This window comes from Lynx rufus, unplaced genomic scaffold (assembly GCF_022079265.1).
Source record: "Lynx rufus isolate CCGP_SWC_20201006 ecotype Redwood Valley unplaced genomic scaffold, mLynRuf1.p SCAF_2, whole genome shotgun sequence".
In the NCBI taxonomy this organism is placed as follows: domain Eukaryota; kingdom Metazoa; phylum Chordata; class Mammalia; order Carnivora; family Felidae; genus Lynx; species Lynx rufus.
In genome coordinates, this window is record NW_025814834.1 from 171225305 (window position 1) to 171244867 (window position 19563).

The following is a 19563-nucleotide window of genomic DNA, read 5'->3' on the forward strand; positions in this document are numbered from 1 at the left end:
TGGCAGAATTTCAAGAAGGGGCAGGCTCACTTGTACAGATGTTTTTCAGATCTCTGTATCACATTTGCTTATTGGCCCAAAGAAAGTCACATGGCCCACCCAAGAGGAGGGAATTATGCCTCACCCCAACAAATGTCATGGAAACAGGGAGTAAAGATTGGAGGCCAATAATATAATCAATTTAACAGGTTAAGTAGACAGAAATAATTAAGTAGAGATAATCTGAATGTACTATCAATAAGGACCACTTAAAAAGTTATGTTAATACTGTATTCAAAAAGAGAGTATACTGTTTTAGCAACTGATGGAACATTTACAACAATTAGGCCACAGAAAAAATCCTCTTAAAATGAAATTCTCTAATCATAACTCAGTAAAACTAAAAGCTATTTATAAAAGTATTAACAAAAATCTTGAACCACTTAGAAATAAAAAAAAAAAAAAAATCACCTTCCTAGGGGCTCCTGGGTGGCCTAGTTGATTGAGTGCCTGACTTTGGTTCATGTCATGATCTTGCAGTTCATGAGTTTGAGCCTCGCATTGGGCTTGTTGCTGTCAGCTCCAGAGCCTGCTTTAGATTATCTGTCCCCCTCTCTCTGCCCCTCCCCTGCTTGTGCTCTCTCAAAAGGAAATATTAAAAAAAAAAAAAAATCACTTTTCTAAATAGTGGGATAAAAGAAGATCAGTTCTGTACCATGTTTAGAATATAATAGTGAACAAATGGAATCTGTCTCAAGGTGAGGTCACAGTAATAAAGTAGTGTTAAATATGTTCATTACCGCATAAGTATATGAACTCTGCACTAAAAACAAAAAGATATCAAGTGCAGGAGGTTTGGATTAATAAAATCTAAAGACCTACTCTTGAATAAAAGAATGAAATAAATTCTTACCTATTTTTTTTTTCAACGTTTTTATTTATTTTTGGGACAGAGAGAGACAGAGCATGAATTGGGGAGGGGCAGAGAGAGAGGGAGACACAGAATCGGAAACAGGCTCCAGGCTCCGAGCCATCAGCCCAGAGCCTGACGCGGGGCTCGAACTCACGGACCGCGAGATCGTGACCTGGCTGAAGTCGGACGCTTAACCGACTGCGCCACCCAGGCGCCCCTCTTACCTATTTTAATTGCAAGAAAAAATATATGAAATAGAAAATTTTGTATTAATTAGGTACGGTTTGGTTATTTGTTGGTTTGCTTGTCTCTTTTCCCATTGATTGAGGTTGTTTCATAGTTTTCACTCTGGTCTTAATATCAGAATAATTATTCTTCTCTTTAAGAGTAGTTTATGTAAACAAATGAATAAACACACAAAAAGCAGAATTACACCTATAAATACAGAGAACAAACTGATAGTTGCCAGAAGGGTGTGAGGTGGAGGGATGGGCAAAATGGGTGAAAGGGAGAGGGAGATGCAGGCTTCCAGTTATGGAATGAATGAAGTCATGGGAATAAAAGCAAAAATAAAATTTTTTAAGTACTTGCAGTCAGAAAAAAAAGTAGCTTTTTGTTACTTTTTTCTTTTTCCAGTTTAGTGAATGCTGTATATTTTGCATTTGAGAAATGTGGTAGTATAAAATTGAAAAGACAGAAATTCAAGTGCAATGACTTTTTAAGACTGTCGTTTATGTATGTTTCTTTTCTGTCTATATATTTTGTTTAACTTTTTTTTTTAATATTTATTTTTGGGAGAGGAAGAGAGAGAGCAAGCATGAGTGGGGGAGGGGCAGAGAGAGAGGGAGATGGAGAATCCGAAAGAGGCTCCAGGCTCTGAGCTGTCAGCACAGCCCGACACAGGGCTGAAACTCACGAACTGTGAGATTATGACCTGAGCTGAAATCGGATGCTTAATCGACTGAGCCACCCAGATGCCCCTTTTCTGTCTATATCCTTATTTTTCTTTTTTCCATTTCATCTCCCTCTAACTTCTATTGATTTTATTTATTTTAGAGTGTCTTGTAATACTTTATAGACATAAATAATGGGCTATAAGTAAATATTTAAATTTAAGGTACAGATAATAGTATCATAACTCAATAAAATTTGAAAGCATAAAAGGAAGGAAATCAGTATGGTATTTGTTTTTAATCATAATTATATTAATTTAATCTTTTCATTCTGACTAAATGGACAGAAGAGGGTAAGAATATTAACAGGCACTATGCATTTTTTTTTCAATCTACTCTATTTGTTTTCTCAAATGCTTTTTCCTCAGGAAGGAGACCGCTTAAGTGATGAAGATCTGTACAAATTTCTTGCTGATATGAGAAGGCCATCTTCTGTTTTACGGCGACTAAGACCTATTACAGGTATTTTAAAATTTTGAGTAGACATCATTACAACCCTTTCATCCCTAATATGTCATATTTTTAGTAATTATGTATTTCTTTTTTCACTTATCTGATCCATGTGTCTTTCTTTGCCCAATGCCTGTCAGTCTTCTTCATTTCATTATTCTGCCTTTGTGGTCTTAACAGTTTATATGCAAGATTCAGTACTTTTGATAATTTGAGTACTGACTTGAGAATGATGAGTAATTTTGTGGCTTACAATTATTCTTTAGGTGAAAAAATGTACATAGGATGGTAAATATTCTGAAGCAGATTGATACTATGGTCAGAACAAACCATTACAGAGTAAAACTGTTTTGTTTGTTGTTTTAGAGTAAAGAAGTTTAAATTAAATCACTTAACCTTCAAAATGTTGGCATGATCCTATGCTAGATCCTTTTCTGTTTTGTTTTCTTTTGCTTCTTTTTTTTCCTTCTCACTCATTTATTCATTCAGTAGGCATTTATTATTTTACATGTACTATGTCTGTATCAGTAATTAGTAAGTTTGAGACTTCGTAAAATGAAATAATTTAGAGGTCTGAGATAACAGTGATTTTGATTTCTTTCCAGACTTCTTGCAAAAAGAGGACCTAAATCCTTCCAACAACATTTTTAATATGAAGTTTTATTTGTTTATGTTGTTTTTATAATATATTTTTATACCCAGCTCAGCTGAAGATAGACATTTCTCCTGCACCTGAAAATCCCCACTATTGCCTAACTCCAGAGCTGCTTCAGGTGAAGCTTTACCCAGACAGTAGAGTTAGACCTACCAGAGAAATTTTGGAGTTTCCTGCCAGGGATGTCTATGTTCCAAACACTACTTACAGGTAACACATTTTAATTTTGGAGATTTCTTTTTTTTTTTTTAAGATTAAAAGAAATGTTTATTTATTTATTTTGGGGGGGAGAGAGAGAGAGCTAGTGCACGTGTGAGTGTGAAGAGGGGCACTACACCTGTAGTGTGGAGCCCACTTGGGGCTCGATCTCAGGAACCATGAGATCATGACCTGAGCCGAAATCACGAGTTAGATGCTTAACTGACTGAGCTATCCAGGCACCCCTTAAGATTTTTTATTGTTATCATGACTTGACATTTAAAGTAATGTCTACACCCAACACGGGGCTTGAATTTATAATCCCGAGATCAAGAGTTGCATGTTCTATTGACTGAGCTAGCCAGGCACCCCTGATTTTGGAGATTTCTGAAATCAGATACTGTACAGTCTATTTTTAAAGTAGAACTAGAATAAACTTTCCAAAAATCTTTGGTAGCTTTACTTATTCAATTTCTTATCACATAATTTTATTAATAGCTGAAATTTATTAAGCTTATACTATGTGCCAGGTCACATGTTAATTATCTTACATATGTTATCTTATTTAATCCTCACAGCCTGAGGTGTAGGTATTGCATTCATTTTAGTAATGAGTAAAGGGATGGAGAGGTTAAGTATACTTCACTGTGGTAGAGCTAGCATTGGAATTGTAAGCTGTTAGGTTAAAACATTAGAACTCCCAGTTACTATATTTCTGCAGATGTTCTTTTTTTCTTTTTTTTAGTTTAATAAAGTTTTATTTTCTAAAATGTACAGTTGGTAGGATCTGTTCATGCATCTTCACCAGCAGCTGGGGCATCTGCACCCTTGGTGTTTCTGGTATAAATTACTGGAGCTCTGTCCTTTGAAACCAGCTTAAAAAGTCCTTTACTAAGGAGCCCTGAAGGGCTGCCCTGGCAGTGTCCCAGAGACAGCAGCTGGAGTTACAAGCTGATAGTTGGGAACTTCCTTATAGAGTTTGTCATACGTCGCTTTGTCAACAAGACTAGGTTATTGAACTTGTTCTGAATTTTGCCTTCGGACCAGTTCTTCTTTTTGGCCTTGACCCCAGATTTGTTCCCTAAGTCCTTCTTTTTTGGCTGACTTTCCAGCATCTTTCTTCTTCTCATCCTTGGGTGGCATTGCAAAGCTCAGAGAGCAGAGCCACCCCTGCAGTCTCACTAAGATGTCGGACAAAAAGCCCTCAACTATTCTTATTGGCAGAATCTAGTATTACACAGGAATCAAATATATGTGCCTGCACTGTGGTTTAACCAATAATCAACAATGTTTACTGATGTACTGCTCAGAATACTTGACATGAGATTGTTGGGTAGGCTTTATAGGCTGACCACTCTATAACACTAAGAGTTCATGACTTGACATTGGGATATCCAACAGGGCAGCTCAGACATAGGATTCCAACCCAGACTTCCCCATCACAGCATATTTCACCACCTAGTTGCCCAGTTTCTGACGCCCAAAGTTTTGAAATCAAAATGATTTCTTTCTTTTTCTTTTTCTTTATTTATTTTGAGAGAGAGAGAGAGTGCAAACAGGGGATGGGCAGAAAGAGAGAGAGAATCCCAAGCAGGCTCTGTACTGCCAGTGCAGAGCTCGACATGGGGCTCAAACTCACGAACCGTGAGATGACCTGAGCCGAAATCAGAAGTCCGGTGCTTGACTGACTGAGCCACCCAGTCTTTGTCTTAGTCCTCACATTTACTCTTCAAACAAGTTTTATAAGTTCTGCTTTCAAAATGTATCCCAAATCTTACCTTCTCCACTTTTAAAACTCTAGGCAGGTCACCATCTAGATCAACATGGTCATATAGAAATATAATGGGAATTGCATTTGTAATTAAAAATTTTATAGTTCCCACATTAAAAAAAACAAAAAGAAACAAGTGAAATTAATTTTAATCATGTTATTTAACCTAATATATCTAAAATATTATCATTTCAACATATAATAAATGTAAAAAGCTGTTGAGATATTTTACTTTTTTTCTTTCCTACAAAAAGTCTTCAAAATTGGGTGTGTATTTTATACTCTAAGCACATTCAGTTTCAGATAAGCCACATTTCGGATGCTCAGTTGCTTCCTGGAGGCTAGAGGCTTAGCATATTGGTCAGCTGCTCATCTCAGATTTTTCTGTACCTTTCTTTTTTTTTAATTAAAAAAATTTTTTTATTAATGTTTTATTTCATTTTTTGAGAGACAGAGAGACACAGAGCACAAGTAGGGGAGGGACAGAGAGGGAGACACAGAATCCAAGGCAGGCTCTAGGCTCTGAGCTGTCAGCACAGAGCCTGATGAGAGGTTCAAACCCAATGACCCAGGTGCCCCAGATTTTTCTGTACCTTTCTAATTTGATCATCTGCCTTCCACCCTGCCTAAATCAATTTTCAACGTTATAGCTAGAGATTTTTTTTTTTTTAAGATTTTATTTTTAAGTAATCGCTGTGCCCAACATGGGGCTTGACCTCATGACCCTGAGATCAAGAGTCACACGCTTTATTGACTGAGCCAGCCAGGCGCCCCTAGCCAGAGAAATTTTAATTATTATCAATTAGATTACTCATTCCTCAACATAAAACCTTCCAGTTACTTCCATTACAAGCAGAAAAATGCTTTTTTTGTAATACTCTATAAAATTCTACATGTTCTATCCCCTGCCTGTCTCTAACTTCATATCCTACTCTGCTTTGCTCATGTCGCTTTAACGTCAATGGTCTTTTTACTGTCCTTTAACAAACAAAATTCCAGTCTGCATAAGGCTTTTCCATTTGTTCTTCTCTTTGCTTAACATGTTTTACCTCAGATCTTCATGTGGTTTGATTCCTTATTCAGATGTATATGTGTTGAAAGGTCACTGTCTAGAGAGGCTCACTTTCTTCACCCTCAGTAAAAAGATCTACTGCTTTTCTCCTCTAGTTCGCCACCCTTTGTATTTGTCGTTTTCTGCCGTTACATTATATAGTTATGTGATTGGGTTTTTTTTTTTTCTTTTGTCTTTTTCTTTAGAATGTAATTACTGTTGGGGCGCCTGGGTGGCGCAGTCGGTTAAGCGTCCGACTTCAGCCAGGTCACGATCTCACGGTCCGTGAGTTCGAGCCCCGCGTCGGGCTCTGGGCTGATGGCTCAGAGCCTGGAGCCTGTTTCCGATTCTGTGTCTCCCTCTCTCTGCCCCTCCCCCGTTCATGCTCTGTCTCTCTCTGTCCCAGAAATAAATAAACGTGGAAAAAAAAAAATTAAAAAAGAATGTAATTACTGTTAAGAGGGACTTGTCTATTCCCTTTATCACTTTTTTTTTTTTTAAGTAGGCTCCACACCCAAGGTGGGGCTTGAACTCAGGACCCTGAGATCAAGTCACATGCTCTACTGACTGAGCCAGCAAGGAGCTCCTTTCCTTTATCACTTTATCTCCAGCATCTAGAATAGTGTGCTAGCACACAGGAAGCACACAGTAAATATTGATTCGATTAGTTAAAAAATAAGGAACTGTGTAGTGTTATGAGAGTGGCATTTACAGTCATAGAGATACGGGTGTGATTTCTGACTCCAGTTTGCACTATTTGGTGACTTTAGATAAGTTAATTTATTGGCCACTCAGTTATCTTATTTAAAAAATGGGAGATAATAATAATATCTGGCTTCTCTTGTGAGGGTACAGAGTACAAAACACTACATGTAATTGACACTTAGTGTGAGTAAAATTTCTGGAAGATAGGCTAAAGAAAATATATATTGTTTTTAAGAGAGACAAGGTAACATGGAATTATTCTTCTATAAATTGTGATTTAAGTATTTACAAGGACATGGAATAAAGGAGAAATTATATAATCTAAAGTGTGTCTGAAACCATTTTGAGGTTATCAGCTGTACGTCTTATCTAGTACAGGTATCTTATCTAGAGCATCCCTAACTTGTGTTTATCTGTTTTGCTTCTGCTTGGAAATTGGGGACATTGAGTGGTCTTTTTTTTTCATCTTCCTAGTTTTGTTATTTGCATATTTAACTATTTTAAAATGATTTTATGACTATACTTAAACTTTATAAGTACTGTAGGCTTAAAATTAAAAACGGAGGTCTTTCATCTCATTTTTACCAGCTTTTCCCTACCTTGATGTCTAATTTTCAGTATGTCAATCACTGGCAACTCTTTTTGCTCTTTCTTTTGTTTTTTTATTTCTTGTTTCTAAGTAACACATCCATGCTACTATTTCTTGACTCTTGTTCAATTTTAAATATCTATTGACTGTTGCAGAAGATGAAGATTTAACTCTTATATTTTCCTTCCTAGAAATATATATGCTTGCATAAATCCAGGAAAAAATACATACACTTGTCATCTCTCCCATGTATAGTTATATCCCAGTTTTTCATTAAATTAATGTTATTTTTTTTATGTTTGTGATTCTTATGTAACAATTTTAGCAGCTTAGCCATGTAGATTACTATGATTCTATTCCTGCATTTGTTTTGTATAGCTTTTTATTTTCTTGGAATAGCTACATTATTTAGTTTTCCCTACTTTTCAGTGTGTTGTCACTAAAATTCTCTGTAAAGCTTCTTGCAGTACAGTAGAATGCATCAGATAGTCCGTTCCCCTGGGAACTAAATTGTAAGTGCAGCAGAGGGACTTTCCTAGGCTCGCTAGACTCAGTGCAATTGTCATATTGGAGCCTGTTGACCATTATGCTGGAAATTTGCTTTACATTTCTTTTGCGATGGAGTCCTTATATCCCATATATTTTTCTTTCTTGTTTTACTTATTTTACTGTGAGCCTTCAGTATCTTCCTGAAATAGGATGTATAGGAGTAAATTCTCTAAGAGTTTTATATCTGACGATATGTTTATCTTACCTTTACTCCAGAATTACTAATTTTGCTGGATACAGTATTCTAAGGTTTAAATTATTTTCAGTCAAGATTTTGAAAACAGGACACAACTGTCTTCTGACTTTAAGTGAAGCATTTGAGTGGTCCAGTATACTTCTGACTGCTAATCTTTGGTTGGTATCTTTTCCTTTCAAGGCTTTTTTGAGTTGTTTTCTTTATCCCTGGTGTTTTGAACTTTCATGTGATGTACTGATATGATAACATTTATTTAGTACTTTATAGTATGTAATTGTTTTCATTTAAATTAATTTATTCAGTGTCAGAGGAATCTTAAAATTCCAAAGGAATCTTTTAATTCTGGCTGTATTTATTTTTCTCCACAATAAGGCTGAGATTAAGAAATTTATCTGGACTTGAACCCAGGTCTTATTTTCTATGTTATTCATCCTTTGGGAGGTAGTACATCTAACATTTATACTTATTGACAATATGAATAAAGCTAAAATTTCTTATTGCTAGATAATTGTTATATTTTTATTAAAGCAGGTAGAACACTTTTATTTACCTTATTATTTGCCCCAAAATGTACATCATTATTTATCCTTGTTTAATAATTTTTTAATGCCTTACTTTTTTTTAAGTTTATTTTGAGAGCGTAAGAGTGGGGGAGGGGCCGAAAGAGAGTAAGAAAGAGAATCCCAAGCAGGCTCCACACTGTCAGTGCAGAGCGCGACGTGGGCTTGAATTTACGCATCACAAGAACATGACCTGAGCCCAAATTGAGTTGAATGCTTAACTGACTTAGCCACCCAGGCGCCCCTTAACGCCTTATATTTGAGCTGAGTATAACAGTTGATAGGAATGGCATCCTCGAGTATTATATCTAAGAAGTAATGGAAACAAGGGCCAAAATAGAAAATCTAGACGTGTTTCAGGATTTGAATGGGAGCTGGGTAGAGAACCTGTATCAAGTGAGTACACATCTCACTAAATAAGAAAGCATATTGTTTCCTCTTAAGTATGTATCCAGTTTTAATATATCAGGTACTCCTCCTGGAGAAGAAGGATAAGTTAATACACCAAAAGGTTTAAGTGTAAATTTAATAAATTATAAGTTACTGTGGTTTAGCTGTATGAGTTTTTGGAAATTAAGTAAACATGTATTAGAAGCTGTTTCAGGTAACTTGTTTATTTGTATTTGATTTTGGTTTTTATGACTGAATGCCTTACCATTTGAAGTGTTTAGCATCAGTAAAGATAATTGATTGTTCAAAACTATAATTATTTTCTATTCTGGCAGTAAACTTTTCAAGTGTAAGAATGCATTCATAGCTAATTAACTTGACAGTGATCTTGAGATATCTTTTAACATATCTCAGTGGCTTTAGCTTGCACTGTATCTAAATATTCAATTAATTAAAGAGCTGATAGTCATCCCAGGCATTAACGATTCATCAAATGTGTAAAGAAGAACTGTTCTCTCATGAGCAGTTATTCCCGGAAATAGTAGAATCAGCTAAACTTATCAATAAGTTTAGGTTTATTCCTATTAAACATTTAATGAAAACAGCTACTGTTTTAGGTTCTAAAATTTTTCATCAAAATAAATTAGTTTCAGGTTAGAATTTTTTTTTAAGTTTATTTGTGTTAGAGAGAGAGATTGCGAGCATGAGCAGGGGAGGAGCAGAGAGAAAGGGAGAGAATCCCAAGCAGGCTCTGCACTGTCAGCTCACAAACTGTGAAATCATGACCTGAGCCAAAATCAAAAGTGGGATGCTTAACCCACTGAGTTGCCTAGGCGCCCTGTTTCACGTTAGAATTTTATATAATCTTTTTTCATCTTATGTGCAGCCTTTAAGGATCTCATGTAAAAAACTTTAATTCATTAACATACTTTGGTAAATTGTGATACAGGATGTCAAGTTTGCTAACTTTCTTAGCGTGCAGAAGTGATCATTAAGTGCTCTGTTAGTAGTAGGTTACCCATGAAAGCTGTTGAAGCAAGAAAGATGCATTATTTTGTTTAAGAAAGAGATTAATAATTTTCTGCTATAAGGGTGTCTTCAAAGAAGTAAATAAAGCTAGGCACACGAGAATATAGAAGCAGAATTATGGTTTCTATACTTTGTTGATATTTTTCCTCCTGTTACTTTTTTGCCAAAAAATCTTTGATGTTAAAAATGAATAATTGTAAATTTGACTGTATGCAGTTGTTTTTTTTTTTTATAAAATCAATCTCCAAGATATATAAGGAAATAATAGTTTCAGTGTTACTTGAAATGCATATTTCATGAAAAAGTGGGAAATGGGTTCCTGTAACCAATATTTTGCAACCATATTTTCTTTTTAGGAATTATCTTAAACTGGAGATTGACTGGTTTTTCTTATTTCTCTTTTTTTTTTTTTACATAGGGATAATAAAAGTACCTATATTATAGAAATTTGTGAGGACTAAATAAGGTAATACATATAAAGGTTTTTGTAAAGTGCCTGGCACATATTAAATGCTCCATTAAAGAGGTGCCTGGGTGGCTTAGTTGGTTAAGCATCTGACTCTTGATTTTGGCACAGGTCATGATTTCACGGTTGGTGAGGTTGAGCCCCACATTGGGCTCTGTGCTGACAGCGCCTGCTTGGGATACTCTCTCTCCCTCTCTGTCTGCCCCTCTCCTGCTCATTGCTCTGTCTCTCTCTCTCTCTCTCTTTCTCTCAAAATAAGTAAACTTAAAAAAAAATGCTTGATAAAAGTTAAGTCATTATTATTATCATTGGCTGTATTAAATTACATTTATCCAAGTATTACACAACTCGAGAGAGAATAGTTTGAAGGCATAAGGATACTGGGCTTTGGGGGGTATAATTAGATAAGAGGATGATTTAAGAATAAGAAGGGAGGTTATCCCAAGCAAGAAAGTAGCTTGCTTTGTATTATTACTTGAGCCTTATATGCTCATGTAACCTGAACATCAAATCATATAGGTTGCTTATTGTACTTAATACTGTTAAAAAATTTGAGTGTCATGACAGTTAAAATTTTTAGGAATTTGTAGTTTGTTTAAAAAAAACTTTATCATATCTAGAAAATCTAGCATAGAAATAATTCTAGAATTACAAAAGGAGATGTATGAAACCTCAGCAGATACCAGCTAACATATAGATATCGTAAAAAATTTGCATAAGTTTCCATAAATATTTGCTGACTACATTGTTGCTGGATCATAATAATATTCTAGCTCAGTTTGAATTCTTTTTAACCTTTTAAGGTATGTTTCACAGGAGGCCGTAATTTGGGGTAATACACACTAGTGGTTATTATACAAATCTATAGGTGTACATTTTCCCAGTGAATAATGTTCAAAAAAGAAAGAAAAGTTGGCATTAGTTTATATACCATCATTATCTCATTAACTGTGCTTAGCAACCTGCATAGAAACAGTATGTTTATCTCTGTTTTATAGATGACAAAGCTGACATTCCAGAGGGCTCTCATATTTGTAACCAAAAAAAAAAAAAAAACAAACCCAGAAATTTAAGCATTATTAATGTGAGTTTTAAGATATTTACACATTATATTTATTTTTTAGTATAAAACTTGAGTGTATTTTAAAGGGTCTCATGAGGTAAAAAAGATTTTAAAAAATTATCGTCTGAATAGAGGGAGAATGAATGGATGTGATTGAAACAAACATTTGGCTGAGGTGAGAGAACATAGGTTAAAAAGAGGTATATTCTGAAAATGACAGATTTCCTATTATTGAACACCTTTTGCTTCTGATTTTTATGGTTATTATCAGACAATGTAGAAAAAGCTGTCTGAAAGGATATATATGTAAAAAATATATTTTTTAGTTTAATTTGTTACTTATTTTTTTCAAAATATGTTTTTAAAAAAAAATTTTTTTTTTTTAACGTTTATTTATTTTTGAGACAGAGAGAGACAGAGCATGCAGGGGAGGGTCAGAGAGAGAGGGAGACACAGAATCTGAAACGGGCTCCAGGCTCTGAGCTGTCAGCCCAGAGCCCGACGCGGGGCTCGAACTCACGGACCGTGAGATCATGACCTGAGCCGAAGTCGGCCGCTTAACCGACTGAGCCACCCAAGGAGCCCCTCAAAATATGTTTTGAAGAAATTGTTGAGATTTCTCAAAGATACTTAAAAAAATCTGTTATTAAGCCATACCTAAAATTAGAGATTTTTGTATTTAAATAAGTTTTTTTTCCCCCCTACACATTAGTTGTTCACTTCTTCTTGTACAGTGTTAATCCAGGAAGGGCCTGGTCTTTTCAAACCCTCTATAGGGTTAAATGAGGGTATATAGGTATATGGCAGTTTTTAGCTAATGTCATGTATTTCTTATTGTGCCAAATGGAGGTTATTTACAGCAAATGCTTACTTTATCAAGGAAATACTTATGCTATCACAATATCACAGAAAAATACTAGTCCAGTTGTCACATTAAGATAATCAAATAATACCAGTGGGAAAAATGTTTTTTATTGAGTATCTGAAATCATTTTAAAGTTAGATACTGGATTATGTGTAATGTTACTCATGTTCCAAATTTGTGCTTGAGCTCCACTGTTGCATTTGAGTTATAAAGATCAAAGTATATCTAATTGAGCAAATGCTTGTGTGTTTGATTTTTAAGAGCTATGTCACAGAGCACACGCTATTCTTGGCAAGGTTGTTAGAATTGGCCTCTTTCCTAACAATAGCCTTAGTTGTAATCACCTACTGAACTTTCATATCTTTGTTTTTTTTTCTAAGTTTTAGAAAGACTGTATCTAGCAAATATTGTGTTACTAAGAATATAAGAATGAATGCAGTGGTTCATACCCGGTAACAATCAGTATAAGAAACAAAATGAAAGGATGCCATTCATTTTGATTTGGACCTTGGTTAGCAGTTAGGAATATGCCCCATACAACTCTTAATAATCGTTTGTAAACCTATAGGTTTACTAATCTGAATATAGTCTTTAAAAAATTTTTTTTAATGTTTATTTATTTTTGAGAGAGAGTATGAGACGTGGACAGAGAGAGAGGGAGACACAGAATCTGAAGCAGGCTCCAGACTCCAAGCCATCGGCACAGAACCCAACCTGGGGCTTGAACCCATGAACTGCGAGATCATGACCTGAGCTGAAGTCAGATGTTCAACCAACTGAGCCACCCAGGCGCTCCCATAGTCATTTTAAAAAATATTTTATTTATTTATTTTTTTTTGAGAAAGAGAGAGAGAGACTGGGGGAGGGGCAGGGTGGGGGGAACAGAGGATCCAAAGCTGGCTCTGCAATGACAGCAGAGAGCCAGACGTTGGGCTTGATTCCACAAATCATGAGTTCATGACCAGAACCAAAGTCGGACACTCCACTGAGCCATCCAGGTGCCCCACTAACCTAAATATAGTCTTGACCTTTTTATAATGGGAAATTACAAACATACACAAAAGTAAATAGAATAGGGGTGCCTGGGTGGCCCAGTCATTTAAATGTCTGACTCTTGGTTTTGGCTCAGGTCATGATCTCTGTAGTTCATGGGTTGGAGCCCCTTGTTGGTCTCTGTGCTGACAGAGCAGAGCCTGCTTGGGATTCTGTCTCTCTCTCTCTCTCTCTCTCTCTCTCTCTCTCTCTCTCTGCCCTTCCCTGGCTTCCTTTCTCTCTCTCTCTCTGTCTCTGTCTCGCTCTCTCTCTCTCTCTCAAAAATAATAAATAAGTAGAACAGTACAATTAACCTCCATTATCATTCTTGTTTTATGTATTACCTGTTCCCTTTTTCCCTATAGTAGTTTATTTTTAAAAAAAATTTTTTATTTATTTTGTGGGAGAGAGAGAGTGAGCATGCACACACACGAATGGGGGAGGGGCAGAGAGAGAAGGAGAGAGAGAGAATCCCAAGCAGGCTTTGCATTGTCAGTACACAGCCCAAGAAAAGGCTCAAACTACAAACTGTGAGATCATGACCTGAGCCGAAACTGAGAGATGTTTAACCAACTTAGCCACCTAGGAGGCACTACTGTAGTTCTATAAAAACAAAGTCTAGTCATGGTATCATTTTACCTGTCCATCCTTCAGTATTTTTTCTGTTAAGTAGTTTAATAAGCTTATTACATACTGATTGAATTTTTTCTCTAATGTTTTGTTTCTAGAAACAGATTGGCCACCACTCAAAATGTATATATTCATACTATGACCCATGTAATTCATGTTTCTTGAACTAGGTTATATGACAGTAGATCTTGCTTAAATTTGTGGTTCTTAAAATTTTTTTTATCATGGTACTCTTTGGCAGTCTTTTGAATCCTATGACTCTCTTTTTTGGAATAATGTTTTTACGTGCATAAAATAAAATAGAATAACAAAAGAAATTAATTACATTGAATTATAATTATCAAGATATTAAAGTTCTGACATGTTTCTTTCCTAATGAGTTAAATATCTAGCCACATGTCTAAAAACTACTATATTTTCTAAGCAGTAATAAGCATGTGACAATATTCTGAGATACCTGTACTGGTTGTGATATAAAAATATGTACCAGTTCTGTTAATAACAAAGTCTCAGGTATAGTTAATACTGGTGTGGTTAGTTTCCTACATTCATTATTTAAGGAAATGCAAATTTCAGTGACAATGAAGGAGTATTTTACTCCCCATTCAAGTTTATGGCCCCTGCTTTAGAGTATTGGTTTTTATATTGATTTTTAGTTTTCATGGATGTCTCAAGCTATTGCTAGTACTCTACTCTTCCAGTTTTGCACTAGATATACCACTCTTGCTTTTATTCTATCTTGATTGGTCCTAGTTTATTTTAATACAAAGGCTTATGAGTTGAGAGCTCTGTTTTCTACCATTTTAACATAGCCACCCAAGATTTTTTAGTTAAGGGCTTGCATTTGAATGTGAAGAGTGTTATCTCAGACTGCCAGGGAAGGAATAAAGTTCCAGAACAGTAGCAGAGCAGAGTAGGAGAGCAGTTTTGTTCTCTTGTCCTGAGAATTAGCGTATTTTCAGTTAGGAAAAATTTGTACAGATTCCTTACTTATAGCGATATGGAGTGATATCCAAGATCTAGTTTTTATAAGTATATACCTTGTTTTGTTTTGTTTTGTTTTACAATTACAGAATCATTTTTTTTCTTCAATATATGAAATTTATTGTCATATATACATTGTTTAGTTCATAAAATCATTCAAATACCATATTTTACTTGAGGTTTACAACAACCCTGTGGGGTACATTTGGCAACATTATTATTATTCTCATATGTGGAATGTGGAGACTGAGGCTTTGTTGTTTATATGAAAATACGTACAGCTTTACATCTTTAAGGTTGTAGATTGTTGCTCTTTGAGATATACCTAATCATTTTGTTGGATGTATGATTGTTCCAGGGTTAAACATATGAATTTAGAAAAACATTTTTGTTTGAGATGGCATCCTTGATTTTATGTTTTCTAAAATGTCATTGAAACCTGATTTTATAAAGGCATACTATGGGAGATTGTTAATCCTGCTTTCATGACCTTGAACTCAACATTTCACACCAGTTGAGTAATTTTGTCCTAGCTGATTTGCCTTGAGAACACTTGGACTTTGATAAGAGGGCCAACTGTTTGGTCATTTTGTTTTTAAATTTTTTTTTCTTTTTGCCTTAAATTATTTTTAATTTTTTTTAACGTTTATGTATTTTATTTTTGAGACAGAGAGAGACAGAGCATGAACAAGGGAGGAGCAGAGAGAGAGGGAGACACAGAATCTGAAACGGGCTCCAGGCTCTGAGCTGTCAGCACAGAGCCCGACACGGGGCTCGAACTCACGGACTGTGAGATCATGACCTGAACCGAAGTCGGATGCTTAACCGACCAAGCCACTCAGGCGCCCCACCTTAAATTATTTTTAATTATAATGTTTCTTGTTTTCAGTTTTCAAAACTGTTGTGTTGGATGATCACTCAACATCACAAACACAAACACGGTGATTATGGTTGTTTATGATGGAAAAAATCACAATGAAATTTGACTATCCTATAATAGAAGGTCAAATATGTAACAATCCATATTTGGAATAGTTTTTATAAAGAAGACAAATACTAGGAATTCAGTAAGTACTAGTTAATGCATACAGTTTTGATTAATTTATGAGCTAATTGATTTCCATGAGTTATGCTATTAGGAGGAAAAGATATAAGCATGAGAACATGCTGCTTCTAGGATAATGGGGAGGAAACAGATTATACAACAGTAGGTAACTCTGAAATGAGTAATGTGTATACTTGCTCTTAGTAAAATTCACACTGGCTCAGAGTGAACTCTTGGTATAGAAATTTGGCAGTGATTTACTAAAATTAAGTAGATTGACCATCTTTTTTGATGCTCTTGGAGATTTTATTACTATTTTTGCATGATTCTTTTTTATCATTTGCCACATGTACTTTTCTGTCTTTTCTTGATTTGCTAAATGCCAGTTGAGGGGTACAGACAGTAATGCTGTAAATATTGAGGGAGGAGCCTCGATTTACTAAGATATTTGTAAAGGAAGTGAGATCATCTGGATCTTGAAGTAGGACCTACCCAAGCAGATAGTCATATAGAGGCATTCTAAATAAATGGAGTGGCATTAGGAAATGCACTTTTAGGAAATAGGCAGTGTTAAAAAGTAGATAATTTTGATTAGTGCAGAGGGTTTGTGTTGGGCAAGAAATGCTTGAAGAGATAATTTGGGGTCAGATTGTAGAAACTCTTGAATACGTGGAAGAGATTGGGATTTTGTTCTGTAGGTTTATGCCCTTTGAATTGGGGTATACATTCTTGCTATATGAGATCTGCAAGACCACAGGATAAACATGACATATCTTCCAGGAATATAACTTTTTAGAAGATTTTGGGAAAAAATAACTTTTTTTTTAATATGGAGATGATTTATAGAGTAGAATACACAATTCACATGCAATTTTAAGATAAATTGTAAGATTTAAGGTAAAATCCTAGTAAGATTCTAAAATTTGTGTTTATATAAAGCCATTTTCATCCCAGCACTGTAAGGAAATGCTTTCATTATCCTCAAGCTGTTAAACTCTTTTAATAGACAAGTTTGAACATCATAGGTCAAAGTAGGATGCAGCCATTGTAAATTTGTTTTAGGAAAATTGAAGGAAGATAGACAAACTTAGGAGACTATTTAGATAATTTAAAACTCAGGGTAAAAGTGGGTCTTGGTGGGCTTTGGGCAGTAGACATGGGAAGAAATGGTATCATATTAACAGACCTTTCAAAGGAAGATTGTATTCCATTTAGTGGCTTCAGATACAGGAGAGGTCATTTACAAAGTAGAAAGACAGAGATGTCTTCCAGGTTTTAAGCTTGGATGACTGGAAGCATGATACTACCATTAGTGAATATGCAGAAGTAAGGAGGAGTGTGATAAGGTAGAAAGGAAGGACCAGCAGGGGCAGGAAGGCTTTAATGACTTTTGATATGTTGAATTTGAGGAGATTATAGGGTATCAAAAGGAGGAATGGCAAACAGGCAATGTAAGAAGGGGAACCAGAGAGAGATCTGGGAATAATATGTAAATTTGGGAACTTTACTCATTGAAAATAGAGGAGTCCATGAGAGTAAATAGACTTTCTGAGGATCAGAGTAGAAGAGATGATTGAAGAGTGTGCATTGGCCCGAATATATCACTTACTAGGAGGGAATAGGGCTATAAAAATGCATCCAGGCTAAGGATAATCCTGAGAGTGTAATAGTAGTGTGGAAGTGAAATGAAAGTGAAGTTTGGAAGAAGAACATTGTTTATTAGTAAGTAGCAGAGAGATCCAAGAGAATGTGGACTGAGGAAAGGCCATTTGATTAGACAATTGTGAGTTAGTGGTGTAATTAGAATACTTGGCAAAGTAGTGAGGACATGATTTGTGAATCATAAAAAAAAAAAATTCTTTCTCTTCCAGAATTATCTCTCCACTGAGCATATTTTATATGCAGAAAAAAACTTAGTACTCCTAAAAGAAACGAAATGAAACTTACTGTGTAAGAATTGTAAAAAAAAAAAAAAAAAAAAAAAAAGGACGAATAGAAGAAGCAATTGATATATTAAATAATGCATTATTTTATATTTGAAAGCCTCCAATTTTTTTGTGAAAAAAAGTCATTTTGGCATTCTGGCTCCAAAGTCAATTTTGACAGTTCGGCTGCGGTTTTAAAAACTAAAACCTATTCTTGCCTTTGTTCTTTTGTACTCTTTGGGAACAAAATATTTATGTATGAACCACATAGATCATACGTGTTTACATGTGACATGTTATACATATATGACATGTAGAGAAAAATACATAATGCCAAATATTTATTGACTAAGGTAAGTCACTATGTAACTTGGGCATTTTATTCTTTAAAAACTGTATTTAATTCAAAATTTTATTTCCATTTGCTAGTTTCTTTAAAAACCTTATTTAGAAATAAATACTGACAAGTGATATTCTGGTCAGAAGATTGGCATCTTGTAATCCTTGAGGATTAGAATTTAAATGATTTAAATTAGAAATAGCATAATCATACTTCTATTACGTGTCACTAAAAAAACTACAAGAATTTAAATTTCTATATATTAAGGGATGAGTCTTTATTGAATTTGAAAATGTACATACACATCTGTCAGGCTATTTAAACATTCAACAACTTGTTATGATTTTTAGTTCTATATGACAACCTACACAAACGTATTAGACTCATACTGTGCCCAGGGAGAATAACTTATTAAACTTTAACTTGATGCTGCAAATACATTCTTTCTCATTACATTCTGACAAGATCCCTTTAAGTTGTTTTCACATCATTAAGTGTTAAAACATATAAAATGTATGTAGTATATACATAAGTCAACAAATATGTTACGATACAGTGATACCTGATATTAAAGTCAATATGACCTAATAATCATGATCTACTGCATTTAAGACAGTTAATCTACTTCAATATAGTATTATATCCTGCTTCATTTGACTTCCTAAATAAAGCATACCAAACATTTGTTTCAGATTTTGTTGTAGCAAAATGAAACATCAGTTTCAAAATTAGTATTACAGATTTTCATGTGTACTCTGAACTGACTGAATTTTAATTTTTAAATTAATAATATTACAGAATCTAGGAACTATACAATTATCAGTCTTTTATGTTTATTCAAGTTCAGAATTTTGGCAAGAAAATTTTTTTAACTGAGGAAGTTGTAAAATTAGCTTACATGATGACTTTTAAAATAAAAGTCCTTGTAAGTTTTTATTTTAAAAAAATTACTTAAAAATTCACCCATTGGTTAAAATTTGGATTGTGACTATATAAAACTGATACTCATATCACAAAATATATGTATAAATGATATAAGAATTTTGATTGGGAAAGATAAATGGTGTTCTTTGAGGTGATTTGATGGTATGTTTACTTTCAAGTTGATAGTGGCTTTAAAATCAAGAGTCTATTTCTGAATCCTTGTGTTAGGGATTTAATATCAGATTATTAAACCACAGTAATTTCAGATGAATTTAATGTTTGATTTGTTGGCTCTTTAATT

At 34.6% G+C, this 19563-nt stretch overlaps 1 protein-coding gene and 1 pseudogene across 1 annotated transcript in view; one reads left to right on the forward strand and one right to left on the reverse strand.

Moving 5' to 3' along the window:
* The window catches only part of DOCK7 (dedicator of cytokinesis 7), a 225709-nt gene that overhangs the window by 71440 nt on the left and 134706 nt on the right, over positions 1-19563 (forward strand). The window contains exons 13-14 of the mRNA XM_047085104.1: positions 2214-2307; positions 2998-3160. Of these exons, the coding sequence (XP_046941060.1) occupies positions 2214-2307; positions 2998-3160 (257 nt within the window). The remainder of the gene's footprint in view (positions 1-2213; positions 2308-2997; positions 3161-19563) is intronic.
* LOC124515993 (40S ribosomal protein S25-like) lies at positions 3940-4291 on the reverse strand (annotated as a pseudogene).